This window comes from Megalobrama amblycephala, linkage group LG13 (genome assembly GCF_018812025.1).
Source record: "Megalobrama amblycephala isolate DHTTF-2021 linkage group LG13, ASM1881202v1, whole genome shotgun sequence".
Lineage (NCBI taxonomy): Eukaryota > Metazoa > Chordata > Actinopteri > Cypriniformes > Xenocyprididae > Megalobrama > Megalobrama amblycephala.
The window spans coordinates 15,070,218-15,086,202 of record NC_063056.1 but is presented as its reverse complement, the minus strand read 5'-3'; the positions used below and the strand labels follow the sequence as shown (position 1 = coordinate 15,086,202).

Genomic DNA, 15,985 nt, shown 5'->3' with positions numbered 1-15,985 from the left:
TAAAATGTGCATTTAATATGTATTATACACTTACACATACACACATTATATATATCTTGAGCCAAGGAATCAGAGGAAAAAATCATTTCGTTTCTAGCCCTTACAGTTCAAAAGTTATTAAATGGTTAGTTCACCCAAAAATGAAATTATTAATTACTCACCCTCATGTCGTTCCACACCTGTAAGACCGTATTTCATCTTCGGAACACAAATTAAGATATTTTTGATAAAATCCGAGAGGTTTATGACTCTTTAAAGGTCCAGAAAGGTACTAAAGACATCGCTTAAACCGTCGACGTGACTGCAGCTGTTCAACCTTAAAGGTCCCGTTCTTCGTGATCCCATGTTTCAAACTTTAGTTAGTGTGTAATGTTGTTGTTAGAATATGAATAAAATCTGTAAAATTTTAAAGCTCAAAGTTCAATGCCAAGCGAGATATTTTATTTAACAGAAGTCGCCTACATCGAACGGCCAGTTTGGACTACATCCCTCTACTTCCTTCTTTAATGACGTCACTAAAACAGTTTTTTGACTAACCTCCGCCCACAAGAATACACAAGAGTTGCGTTTGTAGAGTGTGTTTGTCGCCATGTCGTCGAAACGCTGTTATTTTCATCCCGCAGTCCAATCACCGGGTCTGATTCCGGCTCAAATTGATAGGGTAAAATTAAAGACATGTTTACAATAACACTGAGCGCGTGCATCTCCACGTTATGGTAAGAGGCGTGACCTTTCCGGGCAAGGTTCGCTAAGCTGCTGTCGAATCACAACACAGGAACCGCTGGCACAATCAGAACTCGTTACGTAATTCTGAAGGAGGGACTTCATAGAACAAGGAAGTCATCAGCCCGTTTTTATGACAGTGGAAACAGCGGTATACAGATAAGTAAATTATGTGAAAAATACTATGTTTTTTTACACGCGAAACATGAACACATGTTATATTGCACACTATAAACACAATCAAAGCTTCAAAAAAACACAAAAAAAACAGGACCTTTAATGTTATGAAGTGACGAGAATACTTTTTGTGCGCCAAAACAAAACAAAAATAATGACTTTATTCAACAATATCTTCTCTTCTGTGTCATTCTTACACTGTTTACATCAGAACGCTGACTCGTTATTGGCCAGCTCCTGCATCAGCATCACACACATGCGTCGTGCTGCTGACATGTGCAGCTTTGGCCAATAATGAGCCGGCCGGCATTCGGACGTAAACACGGAAGCCTTCACTGCGGCAATTGCATAAGGATAATGACAGGGAAGAGAAGACGGTGAATAATGTCATTATTTTTGTTTTGTTTTTGCGCACAAGAAGTATTTTTGTCGCTTCATAAAATTAAGGACACTGTAGTCGCATGGACTATTTTAACAATGTCTTTAGTACCTTTCTGGACATTGATTTTATTGCTGTCCATGGACAAGTCATATACCTCTCAATTTCATCAAAAATATCTTAATTTGTGTTCTGAAGATGAACAAAGGTCTTACGGGTGTAGAACGAAATGAGGGTTAGTAATAAATGACAAAATCTTCATTTTTGGTTGAACAAACCCTTTAACATAAACATGAGCGCAACTTTGGACAGTTGGTGGCGCTAGAGGGTTTGAGTTAGAGACTCAAAATTTGCTATGGTGACAGTTCAGACTATCAGTGTGCCAAATTTCATAACTTTCCCACAAGCGGTTCTATGGGCTGCCATAGGCTTCCCGACCGGAAACGGAAGAAGAAGAATAAGAACACCAACAATTACAATAGGTGCCTAATAATACTGTTATAAATGTATTCTTATTGTTTTATTATTATTAATAAATGTACTATGTATTACTGATAATCCTCAAAATCAGGTTTTACAGTTTGGGTAAGCCAAGGTAAATGTTTTAAATGTTAACTCCACATATATTAACTCCACATAACTCCACAAATATTGCTTCAGTAAATCTTTATTAGTTTAGATCAAGTATGTAAGACACACTCACACAGTAAGAGACCAAATGTATTTAACTAAAGAAAAGGAACAACAACAACAAAAAAAGGTTTGTGATTTCAGTGCACAGGAAATGTGAGCATGCAACTCAATTAAAATAAGTGATTTAAATAGATAAAGGAAAAAAAACACTAACTCAAATAACTTGATTATCAAGGTTTATCTTTAAAAGTTTATTCTAAAATAATTTTATAATATAGAATCACCCTCTTAGCTGGTCACATATATGCCCTGACAGAAAAAGCTGTAGGCGATACTCGACTTACCTATGGAACCTGGGGACAGTTCTCAACAGAATGACATTTGCTCAGTGTTCTTAAAGTATTCCTTACCACCTGCCCTGCTAACTTGATATGAGAGGCGTTAAAGTGAGCTATAATAAACAGTACAGTCCTATAGACAGGATTAATCCCCAACTAAAATGCACATAAATAAAAGACCCTAAAACGCCACCCAATTCCATCTTTCAGTCATTTGGAACTCATTAACAGTATCCAAACTTCACCTTGACTGTGTTTAAATAAAGAATCAGTTCTCTACAGATGAATGCTCAAAGATAAACATGCTGTTGAAAGTGGCTGTTAACTAACACAAATGTGAATGTGATGTAGAGGCAAGTATTTTTTTTCTCGACTAGAAGTTGAGCACGTTACTGTCGAAGTGGGTGAGGACGTGCTTCTCGAAGAGCTGCTGGTCGCAGTCGAGAGGGAACTGTTCGCTGCACATGGGGCAGATCTTCCAGTGGCTCTCCACGTGCTCCTCAAACTTCGACTGGTCGTAATGAGGAGGGAAGATCACTTCACACAGCGGACAGCGCTTCTGCTCCCCACTGCAAGAGAGAGAACATAAACTGATAAAATAAACAAAAAAACAAAAGCTTGAAAAACTGAATGAGGATAAAACTTGGTATGATGTGTTTGTTTGTGAATAAGTTGGTGCTGGACCAACAGGAGAGTAAACGGCAGTAAAACAGCATCTGTGTGAAGGCGATGTGGGTGGGCCATTGAGCTAACGCACATATTCACACCACAACCAAAGCGCAACCACATGATGGGTAACAGCCGTGAGGTTTTTGTGTGTGTGTGTGCGCGTTCTTACCTGGGTTCAAAGCAGAACGGTATCTGTCCATCATTGAGGAATTCTGCAGGGTCAGTGGCTGTGGGCTGATCATTAGTTTGCTGGGGAGAGAAGAAAAACATTTCCTGTCAACAAAAGCAAAAACCGTAAACCACCTAAAAACCAGTATTAGACAATTCACTGTGAATGATTAATATCTGTCTAAACATATGCAATTATGTAGGAGGAAATCATAATGTATTAGTTAATGAACTGGACTGTGTTTCCTAAAAGAGTCGCAAGTTCCATCCATACAGGCATTTCCACATCATTTTGTGTGTATTTGGCCATACAGTGCACAGCATAAATGAGTACACCCTCTCTGAAACTTCTGAAAGTCAGCAATTACTCAATTACTTAGAAGACATGTTAGGGTTCTTTGGATATATAATGTTCCAGCAAGTCTGCTTAATCAATTACCAAAGCAGCATGTCAAAATTATTCAGGAAAATAAGATTTTCTTATCGAGGTGAATAAAATGTTGTGTAGCAAAAATGAGTACACCCTCCTGAAAGTTACTAAATAAAACGAAATAAAAAAGTTCTTGTGTAAGTTTAAGGCAATGTTTGATCAACAGGTAAGTATGTTGAACCAAAACATTTAAAGAGAAGTAATTTCTTGACAATTAAAAGTGTTATATAGCCCACTGAATCATTCTCAGACTTAATGCTGACAACAATGGAACCACTTGGGAGAGAACTGTCAGGAGACTTATTTCTTAGCACAAAAGAGGACAGTGGTACAAGAGGAAAAAATCATTGTTTTAAGCATGAAAATATAGCAAAAATAACAGAAATAATCAGGCCTTCATTTTAAGCTTTCATTTAGTGATGAGGGGTTTTTTTGTTAGACAAAGAGCAGGAGAAATACCAAGCGAGTGTCTCAGAGCCAGAAAAGCTATGAAAAGAGTGACTGTTTATCTCACAGAGTAAGATGCAGCCTGCAGAAATGACATGCATGGTTGTTGTTCTCACTGGAACTACCTACTGTAGCTAAAGCATAATCAGTTAGTCAGTTAGCCATTTCCGAAGCCCATATTTACAAAATATCGATTCTTGGAAACAATACTCTGGTCTCATGAGACCAAATCAATCATTTCGGATCTAACAGCATCCAGAATGTTATGGTGTTGCTAGAGGAGGAGTACAGTGAGAAGTGCCTGGTTCGCACAGTAAAGTTCAGTGGTAGTAAAGCTCTTATATAGGGATGTATGAGTGCTAAAGGTGTGAGGAGGTTGTGCTTTATCAATGCTGTCATGAATTCCCACACCACTGTGTAATTTAATACACAAACTTGAAACAGAAGATGCTACCCTTTCCTCATTCCCTGCATTGTTGGGCATTTTTTCAACATGACAATGAGGAGAAAAACCTTCTGTGGGCATGTATTGCACTCAATCTTAACACTCTTGAGCACCTGTGGGGGATTCTGTAGAGACGAGTTGAGCAACACTCCCCATTAAAGATATGGGCATTTGAGGAGCTCATCATCCAGGAGTTAAACAGGACAGATGTGACAATTTGTCATGAACTTGTACACTCTGTGCCAAGAAGGGTCAGAGCAGTATATTCAAAATGATGGAGGGCATACTAAGTGCAAGAATATTATACATTTGTTGAATTAAATCTAGGGTGTACTCATTTCTGCAATCCTTAATTTAAACAAAATGGACTAATTTACTTATTTTATGGCTATTATTGATATATATTTCTCAGTTTTTATTATGTATATGTTTAATACATTTTAGTTTTACCATCTTTCCATGAATTGTGTTAGTGATCATAAAGAAAATACATCTTTTGTATTTGTTCAGAGGGGGTGTACTCATTTATGCTGTGCACTGTATAAGCTGTGGAAGAGAACTGTATTTGTGACCACACGCTGTCCGAGAGGCGGTGTTAGAACTTTCTGTGTGCATGAGTGTGCGCACGAGTAACGCGTCAAGTTTTTTTATGCGGTTTATTGTGCTTAACACTTTTTAACATTAAGCATGTCACGCATATATAAGTCATGTGTCCAGTCTATTCTCTGCGTCGAACTAAAACTTTCACTTTTCGTAAATATTTGGAATAGGCACATTAAATCTTTCCCCACCAGCATTTCTGAAAAAAAGTTGCCAGCCAACGCCAGCATTTTTGATCATTTAAACAAAAACGTTTTATTCTAGCTTCATGCATTTTTTTGTGTGAATGTGAGTAAGTTTCATAAAAAAAAAAAAAAAAACATTTTCAAAATTGCGTTTTGTCAAAGACTACATCTGGATCAGATTCAGAATGATGATCAAAACATAGATGGAGTAGGTTAAGTCCATCAACACCCCCAAAACTTGCAACAGTCCTATAGCATTCGGTAACGTTAGGCAGTTTTGATTTGTGATTAATGTTGATGATCATGTTATTTTACATATGCATCTGCTTACAGATACCATCGCTTGTTTCTGCTTCTTCGCCTGTGTTTTGATCAGGAGATTCAGTACTCTTTCAGAAGATGCATAATAGCGCCCTCTATCGTATAACAGTGAACATACAGGAAGCTGGGAAATTGAGTCAATGTCGGGGAAGCGTTGTCTCATAAATGATGGAAATTTGGCACGGGAAAAAGTTAAAATAATTCAGCTATTGCAAGTCATTTACATTTACAATATTTCAATAATTTTGATATATCATGCGGCCCTACTTTTTAGTATGATGTGTAAGCAAGCTGACATGCAGTAAATTAGATTTCTTTCATTCCATTTAAATATATAAACATTTCAATCAACACATTTTAGCGCGTCAACAATCAGCTGTGTATTTGAAGACTGTGCATATGCGTGTAAATGTGTAAGGGAACCCCGGAGTATTACGTAAGAGGGAACCTGTGATGAATCAAACATCAAATAAAGCTAAACAATGTGGATCAAAAACAGTGTAAAGTCCTAAGATGCCACAGAAATAACAGAGGAAGCCACTCTGGCACTCAAACAGCTTTTTGTTGTTTGTGTAAATGAATAATAATCATTAATTAGCAGAATTTATTACTCCTCTACCTGCGTGTGACATCATTAACGTCAGTCCTATATTGTTGGTGATTCAAACACCAGAGTTGTAACCATGTTGCTACAGTTCCGGGAACAAACAATGCATCATACTATGTGATTAAGCAGCGAGTCACTGAGTAGGAAATGCACATCTGGACAGCTCAAATAAATATTGAACATTTTACTCAGGATTGAAGGAAAGGAATATATACTGTATATATACCGTATACTGGCTTCCATTTTTTTTTTTAAATATTTTAGTAGTATGCTACATTGTCATATAGCTTAAAAATTGTATTTTTCCATTTTAATCTGCTTCGTTCACTCAAAAAAAAAAAAAAAAAAAAAAAAAAAAGCATACAATTAAACTCAATTATTTTGGGCATTCATCATGTGTCCAAAAAATATTTTTAAAAATATCCTTTTTATGTTCTGCAGAAGAAAGTAAGTCATACAGGCTTTAGTAATGATGACAATATACATTTTTGGGTGAACTATCAATTTAAGAAAGAATAATTTGTGTTTAAAATGGTTTTATACTTTCATATATTTCAGTCACATCAAACTTGATGTGAATAGGCCTCAAGTCACTTTAAATGAAAAGTGACTGTTTTACAGCAACTGACTGAAGCTCTTCCATGTTTAGTTAGGTATATCCACCGTTATCCAAGCAAGGCTAATGAGTTCAATTAGTTGCGAGCGTGAGCACTTCCTTAATGGGTCTGCTCTGGGTTACCAAGGCTTTAATAACGCCAGCTTAGCTAAGCCCTGCCGGAGGCCAGCACAGTGGAGAGAGAAGGGCAGATAAAAGAAAGACAGAGATTTGGGAAGAATTTAAACCCATCTGCAGTTCTGACTTGATTAAAACCTTAATCCCACCTCTATATCACTTCTAACGTTGAGGCAACCCTAATGAACTCACAGTGCTCTGTGGCTCCTCTGGTTCCTCCAGTCCATCAGGGTGACTGAGGTTACGGGCGGGCTGTATGCACACCACATTGCTGTCCCAGGATGGGGGCCCAACTGGGGGCAGTCGGGGCATCTGGTCATCAGAGAACTCTCCATCGGCTCCATCTGTCAGGAAAGGAAACGTTTTAATGCCTTAATATCTAGATTTATACCTCGAGAAAACCCCATAGCTCAAACAAATATAAGCATGTACAGTGGCCCCAAAAAGTATTTAAAGCCTTAGGTCAGACATGTTTTACTGTCATTATATTAAATACAAAATTTCAAACGAAAGAGATATAAGTCATGAACTAAGCCAAACAGCTACAGGGTGAATCACAACCCTACTGAAGCAAAAAAGATTTTGAAAATCAGCCAAAAAAACAAAAGTACAAGACTGTGTACTTAACGGTTTTAGTGAGGGAAAGAACAACAATCCCATGAAGCATTGCAAACAGCATAATCAAACTAAAAACTACTCATTTACAAATGTTTATATGTATAAAAAAAAAAAAAAAACATATTTTAAGTTTACTGCAAAATATGCACATACACACACATATATATATATATATATATATATATATATATATATATATATATATATATATATATATATATATATATATATATATATATATATATATACATATATATATATATATATATATATATATATATATATACACACACATATATATACATACATACATACATACATATATATATATATATATATATATATATATATATATATATATATATATATATATATATATATATATATATATATACAGTACAGTCCAAAAGTTTGGAACCACTAAGATTTTTAATGTTTTTAAAAGAAGTTTCGTCTGCTCACCAAGGCTACATTTATTTAAGTAAAAATACAGTCAAAAACAGTAATATTGTGAAATATTATTACAATTTAAAATAACTGTGTACTATTTAAATATATTTGACAAAGTAATTTATTCCTGTGATGCAAAGCTGAATTTTCAGCATCGTTACTCCAGTCTTCAGTGTCACATGATCCTTCAGAAATCATTCTAATATGCTGATCTGCTGCTCAGTAAACATTTATGATTATTTTCAATGTTGAAAACGGTTGTGTACTTTTTTTTTTTTTTTTCAGGATTCCTTGATGAATAGAAAGTTCAAAAGAACAACATTTATCTGAAATACAAAGCTTCTGTAGCATTATACACTACCGTTCAAAAGTTTGGGGTCAGTAAGAATTTTTATTTTTATTTTTTTGAAAAGAAATTAAAGAAATGAATACTTTTATTCAGCAAGGATGCATTAAATCAATCAAAAGTGGCAGTAAAGACATTTATAATGTTACAAAAGATTAGATTTCAAATAAACACTGTTCTTTTGAACTTTCTATTCTTCAAATAATCCTGAAAAAAAATATTGTACACAAATATTTTGTACAATTGTACACATTAAATGTTTCTTGAGCAGCAGATCGGCATATTAGAATGATTTCTGAAGGATCATGTGACACTGAAGACTGGAGTAATGATGCTGAAAATTCAGCTTTGCCATCACAGGAATAAATTATTTTGTGAAATATATTCAAATAGAAAACAGTTATTTTAAATTGTAATAATATTTCACAATATTACTGTTTTTACTGTATTTTTAATTAAATAAATGTAGCCTTGGTGAGCAGACGAAACTTCTTTTAAAAACATTAAAAATCTTAGTGGTTCCAAACTTTTGGACTGTACTGTATATACATATATATATATATATATATATATATATATATATATATATACTGTATATACATTATTTTGGAGTGTACTGCTTTTTTTTTTTTTTTTTACCCTAATTGGTGTAATTTTCTGTACAGCATCATGGGTAATGTAGTTTCAGCAGAAGTTTCAGCAGAATCAAATACCACAGATTAACAACCTCGTAGCTCACAGTAGGTCTGTCTTTAAAGGTTTATAAGTTATTAAATCAATGTCCTTATGGAGAAAATAAATGGAGTTTTTACTTCCGGAACCCAACTGTTTCACTCTATTAAACAATTAAGATTAGTGGCAAAATACGTTTTAATGTGCAGTCATATTAGCGAAATTTTAGTGAGATATCACAGGCAAAAAAATTGCTCCACTGTCTACCATCAGTAGTGTTGTGATTTAAAGCTCACTTTCAAACTTATGGCGCTTTTCCACTGCATGGTATGGCTCGGTACAGCTCATTTAAATAGTACCACCTTGGTTGTGATGTGTAAACACTACAGATCAATGTTTGGTCAGAAAACGTCACTACCGGCGTCATTGAATTTGTGACACGAGACACCAAACCAAATGGCAGTATTGGCGGCACAACTATAACGATGAGTCTATAATCCCACCCTCTTTGAAGCAGTACTAAACTGCAGTGGAAAAGCAAACCGAGCTAAAGTAAAGCGAGTCGAGCCTAGCCAAGCCGAGTCGCAAAAGTGCCATAAGCGGCTTTATATTGGTCAATGCTGCAAATCCGCATGACAAACCCGTTGAGAAATCTGCACAGGAACATATCTCATGCAAAATTATCAGCTGCATAGGTTCCTGCTGAAATGGCTAGATGTGGCCCAGAAAAAAAAATCTCTGATGCACTGATCTCTCATGCACATTCCCAAATTTCTATATATCCTAATTATTGTTAATATGTAAATCATTTTTCCAGGAGCTCAATGCTTCTACTTTCAGTTAAACTGCTAACAGTGATTGTAAATTAATTGCCTAAATTATTACATTATTTGCTAACTAGATTCTTTAAATTGTGATGTTAACATGCATTCTCTGTAAAGCTGCTTTGAAACGATACGTATCGTGAAAAGAGCTATACAAATAAATGTGAATTGAATTGTATTGAATTGAACAACGGTAAATGCAGCCACACTTATATTCTATGGTGCGCTTACTGACGTGTCTTCCCTCGTTTATAGATTTCATGCCTTATTTAAAATGAACAACTGAAACAAATGATGAGATAGTATCATAGATACCCCTGGAATCAGTAGAAGAGTATGGGTTCCCAAACATCAGATCAGTGGGGCGCTGGGGGACCAGCAGAGGAGATGGGTCGTCTTGAGGGTACGGCATCGGGTACTGCAAGAAAACTGACTGCACGTCCAGATTGCCATCTTTCTTTCCCTGTTCTTCTTCCCTGCTGACACTCCTTTGCAACTCCTGATGGGACACAGGAAACATCACGGCTGTTAAGTTTTGGTTGTCTTCAAGAACAATGGCTGAAATCGATAGCTAATTAGCTGATCTAATTGAAACTTGACTGCAAATTAAAAGCTAAACTGGGTGATTTTGCTAAAAGTGACAAAACTAAAAGCAAAGTCTAATTTAAGGCCAGGCATGACAATAATTCAGAGTCAGGTCCCATTTTTCCATCCTTCTTCCCTCTATCTTCGAGTCCAGACAATACATCACTCACCACAGTGAGCAGCGGCAGCGGCGTAGAGCAACTCGCCACCCTCACACAAACAGTTTAATTAGGCCCTTCATTAAAACTCCTCTGCCTGTTCAAAGGGAGGCAGAGCACTGCCTTTTATTGAAGTCTTCGGCAGGCGCCAATTTCATTTAGTCTGAACCTCAAATTGGGTCATTTTGCTTCTCGAGCGTCGAGTTTTGTGTTGTACCTCGACTACGAGTCCCTCTCTGTGGTCCAGGGTAATTGAATGGAAAATAAGGACTCACTTGCACTGCTGGCCCAATTAGAGAGATATGTTAAACCCAAACCAGATCCTGAGAATAAAACAACAAGCAAGCAAAACAACTGCATTTTTAGATTGGCAGAGAGGCCTGCGGAAAATGAAAACGAAAGCACGCACCCCCTCCAGTTTCTCTTTTTCTTTGGTCAACACAAAAAGGCTGTCCTTCAGCTCCTTGAGTTCTCGGCCCTTCTCTGCCACCTGGCTCTGGAATGAGAAAAGGTTATTATTATTGAGATTAATTTGCTAAGAACCTTGACTTTAGGATAGTCACATATTATCAGTTAATATGCGAAAAATAATGTACAGTCAGCCGCTCATTATAAACCCAGACTGTAAGCACTGAGGGGGGACAAGTCCACTCCAATAATCAGATATGGCCAAATTGCCCCCTCTACCAATGTGTGACATTCGTGATGCTGCTCTGCTGTGCTCCATTATACACTGCTCTGTGTTGTTAGGATGACAAAAACAGCACTTGTTAATGTCAAAATGTTTGAGATGGCCAATCAAATCAAAGACGGGCTTTACTCTTGCTGGATATTCCAAACATTTTTTTTTTCAATATTTCCAAATTGTAGCTTCAATTTTTCCAGTGAAAAAGCGTCAGCTAAGAAGAAGCTAAACATTTAATATTTGACAGCTGTGTTAAGATACAAATGTTAAATGATCAAAATAATAAGTGACGCAAATACTCAGCTTTTTGTCAAACTTCACTCTTTTGAATTGAAAATATATCATTTATTTGCAAATATTTCAAATGAATTACTTATAAATTCTAAAAATTAATATTTTACTTTTTTCTTTATTGCCTTAAATCACTTTAAATGCTTTAATTATATAATTAAAAAAAATATTAATATTTAATTAAAGTCACCACAAAATCAAAATGGACAATTCTTATTTAAATTTAATTTGGGGAATATTACAGTATTTATTGTATTTTATTATAAAATTCATGTGCCCTCCTAATCTTTAATCAAAATAACTCCCTCCATCTCTTCTCTTCTCTGATGATGTTTCTGTCGGTGCGAGGGTGGGACAACCTGTCACTCACATGACATCACAGCAATAGCAAACCACATCCATACAACCATCCAATCAATTCCCCATGGATAAAATGAAGTCCCATCCTACATTTTTTTTTTTTTTTCAAGAAGCTGTTTCACTGCAGTGTTAATTTCATTGATGAATAATTTTCGTCAACGACATTTTTTCACGGACGAAAACGAGACGATGACTAAATAAAAATGTGTTTTGAATGACTAAAACTATGACTAAAATCTACTCTAATTTTCGTCAACGAATAAAAACAAGACGAAAATGATAGAGAGGGATGATTTGGGAAGATATCCAGTCAGACTGCTGTCCTGTGTTGAAGATTCGCACATTTGAAGTGTTACGTGTTGATTTAACCACGGGAAAAAGTGGCGCTGTTGAGCACTCTACAGGCTCGCGCAGCAGCACTTCAGAATGAATGGTGTACATTTATGCCAAGCGATTGCTGATAAGCTGATGTTGATGAATTATGACAATGTTTACTACACAATGTTTATATGGTAGTATGTTTTAGACGGTTGTAAAAATGCATATTTTGTCTCCCTCATCTGAACTTAAATGAGCAGCCTGCAACAGTGCTGCAGACATTTCAGAATAAGAGTCTGGTTTATAATTATTATTTTTTCCTGGTCATTATTTTGTTTACACAATAAACTGTATTTAATTTAATTTCTATTCAATTCATAGTAAACTACTGTATCTTCTGTCACAGGAAGGAAAGACTAAGAACATTATTTGACACATTATTCAATACATTTTACAGGTATAAGGGTTATTATAGTTAACTAAACCTAAAACCATAAAAAATCTTCATTACTTGAAATAAACGTTAACTGAAATAAAGTAAATATATAAAAAATGTAAACTTAATTTATTTCATCTAGTTTACTTCAACTTTAGCTTAACCTAAAACAGAAATAAAAAACTATATAGACATTTAAAAGCAAAAACTAAAAGACAAACACACAAAAAAATGACTAAAACTTTTAACTAAAATTACAATGAAAGCAGAAAAACTAAAAATCGAATCTAATCAAAATTTCAAACAAAAACTATAATAGTACCTCAATGATAAGTGTGTCAATCCCTGACAAGTACTGAATTGAGCTCTCTTTTGTGTGTTTTTGCACTTGAACGGTCAAAAACCGTCCGCTTAAGTGAACAGTTTAGAGAGTATATCAGATGTATATCAGTGTATTGGATCTGTGCATTGTTAGAGAAATGCTTAATGCATTACAATTTAACTAAATTAGATTTTAGTTGACTAAAATCTTATGATATTTAGTCGACTAAAACTAGACTAAAACTAAAACAATTTCCGATGACTAAAATATGACTAAAACAAAATCAAAATTTGCTGTCAAAATGAACACTGTTCACTGAGATATCACAATCGAGAAGAAAAGACCATCACATCTTTCACTTCATCCCGACTTTAAATAAGAAGGACTGTTACATTTGTGACCCTGCCCCCAATAACATTGGGTCCCTCCCAATGTTAAAGACATGGTTTTGGCCTTGCAGAAAGGGTCGGGATCTTGAATGCACCTAAAGGGTTTATTTTTCAATAACAGCCAATAATTGCTGACTGTTCAATAACCTGATTATTGCAGGTATGCATAAACAAATAAATACATGAATTTGAGTTTAAATTATTTTCAGTCAAATTTACAGTTAGTTTATTATATTAAAACATCTTCCTGCCTGACCAAATAGAATGAACTATTCCTGAGCCATATAACATCTATTCACTAAAAATGTGAGAAATAAAATAAAAAAATTTAAATGGTCTTGAAAATGCTTTCTGATTGCAACTGATATGCATGCAAAAATCTCTCAGTGGTACAAGATGGCTTCTCTACTACGCATTTACATTTGTCTTTGCATGGCTCCATGTGAGGCACACAGAGAAAAAGTCAACTTAGCCTGAAGTCTACCACTGATCTGCACATGACCTTACTACTTAAACAGAACTGAGTCCTTCGCTCTGTCTCCTGCTGAGTAGGGAGGCAGCCAGCAGATGCATTATCCTGTCTTGATCCCAGGACTCCCAACTGTCCTTCCTCCACTGTCTCCATGTCTCATGTAAACAGCAGTAAAAGTCAGTCTCCTCAGTGACACACTCATAAACCAGCACTGTCAGTGTATTTGTGCTAATGCAACAATACCGGGCTTGACTCAGAGCAGCCGTAAACAGTGTGGAGGAGAAACGGTACTAAGGTCGTCCTGGATCTCTTATCAGAACATCTGAAGGTCTGCTTATCTGTGATCACATTTCCCCCTGATCTGAGTCATTTTGTTCTAAACCGTACAACAGAGAAAGAAAAACAGCACAGCTTCCCTTTGTTGAGATCTTAGACACCGAATATTGCTTTAGATACTTCCTATAGCGGAAAGAAAATACACTGTGATACTAGGAGAGGTAGATATAAAGGCGGCCTCAACAAAAAAATATTTTCTCAGTAGGATTCGAAAATACCTTGCACACCAGCTATAGGTGGCGAGAAGAGAGTGATAGAGCCAATTCAATGGATGGGGATTATTAGAAGGCCATGATTGATAAGGGCCAATGGAGGGAATTTGGTCAGGACACCGGGGTTACACCCCTACTCTTTTTACAAGCAGTGCCATAGAATTATTAATGACCACAGAGAGTCAAAACCTTGGTTTAGCGTCTCATCCGAAGGACGGTGCTTTTTATAGTATAGTGTCCCCGTCACTACATTGGGGCATTAGGCCCCAAAGACACCAGGGTGAGCACCCCTTGCTGGCCTTACTAACACCTCTTCCAGCAGCAACCTGGTTTTTCCAGGAGGTCTCTCATCCAGGAACTGACCAGGCTCAACCCTGCTTAGCTTCAGTGGGCAACCAGTCTTGGGCTACATGGTGATATGGCTATGGCTGTTTTGTGACCACTTTGTGAGTGATGTGTATGTTTACATGCACATGTTTATTCACATCTCATGTCTTGTAAAGTAGTCAGAAGAGGAATAATATTTACTAAACATTTGCTAAAAAGCTCTTCTGACATAAGTTATCTGTCTTTTTAGATATGTCGTCAAGGCAAAAAACGGAATTATGCCCTCGGTAGCTCCGGTGACATTATTGCAGTGGCTTTCTCTGGTTCTGAAAACGTTGACTGGGCACTGTGCAATAGAGGTCTTTACGGTTCCACTTGGATCCGACCCGAGAACCGAGCATTCAGGTCCAAAACTTCAATAGCCGCGTTTCCACTGCCGGGCCAAAGGCGGGCGTGCTAGTGCGTGCCAGTGCGTGCCAGGGCCGGTCGCATTTCCACTGTCACTTCCAGGGCTTGATCGTGCCTCTTCGGTGCTTCCTCTGTGCCAAAGGCATGGGTTTTTCGGCCTGCCGAAAACCTTGGTCCAAAGCGGGCCAGCTGGGGCTTGAGGCGCGGTCGAGGTGAAAGGCGGAGCTAATCGTAGTCAGGTGATGGTCTACACGCTGAAATGGGTTGGGTTGTGTGATGTTTGATCAAGGGAGGTGTGTTTAAGGGCAGTTTTTAGATCACCGCTGCAGAGCTAGCAGACCGACAGTGGAAATGCAACTTGATTTTGGCCTCGGTGCCTAAGGTCTGTGGCCATAGGCCCAGCCCGGCACGCTGTTAGCCCTGGCTCGCACTGGCCCGACAGTGGAAAAGCGGCTATTGAGTGCCTCAGACACAGGTCGGGTCGGTATTAGTGGCCTCGAGTAATTTAAAATGGACCCGAGAAGACCCGAATAATAAACTTTAATCAACTTATGGTCAGGTAAATAACATTACGCAAAAAGTTATAAGACGTAATGATGTTACAGTGATGAGTGATTGTCATTTCAGCACTTCAGAGTGTACTTGCGCGTTCTTGTTAAGTGTATTTTTGAGAAAAGAAACAAACTTTTGTAACCTTGCACACAGAAATCATCTTACAGCTATGAGATCCATCAGGAAAAGCCACTCGCTTCTTTACGCTGTGTGTTCGTGCAGGGCTTTTCTTCTTTTTTGTGTGCAGGAGCCCTTCGCTGGAGATCCATGATTTATTAGACTATCGATTTAATTTTTATTTAAAGTTATCATGTTTATTTTTCCAATTCACGGGTCACAATTGAAAGGTGAACTCAGAAATAACTTGTA

At 36.8% G+C, this 15,985-nt stretch overlaps 1 protein-coding gene across 2 annotated transcripts in view; it reads right to left on the bottom strand.

The window, feature by feature from the left end:
• Positions 1-1,928: 1,928 nt before the first annotated feature.
• Positions 1,929-15,985, bottom strand: part of tax1bp1b (Tax1 (human T-cell leukemia virus type I) binding protein 1b) — a 43,696-nt gene continuing 29,639 nt past the window's right edge. For both annotated transcript variants that reach the window (XM_048153676.1, XM_048153677.1), the window contains 5 exons: positions 10,918-11,004; positions 10,081-10,264; positions 7,048-7,199; positions 3,089-3,168; positions 1,929-2,819 (listed from right to left, as the gene is read on the bottom strand). In XM_048153676.1, coding sequence (XP_048009633.1) covers positions 2,624-2,819; positions 3,089-3,168; positions 7,048-7,199; positions 10,081-10,264; positions 10,918-11,004 — 699 coding nt within the window. In that variant the 3' untranslated portion in view covers positions 1,929-2,623. The remainder of the gene's footprint in view (positions 2,820-3,088; positions 3,169-7,047; positions 7,200-10,080; positions 10,265-10,917; positions 11,005-15,985) is intronic.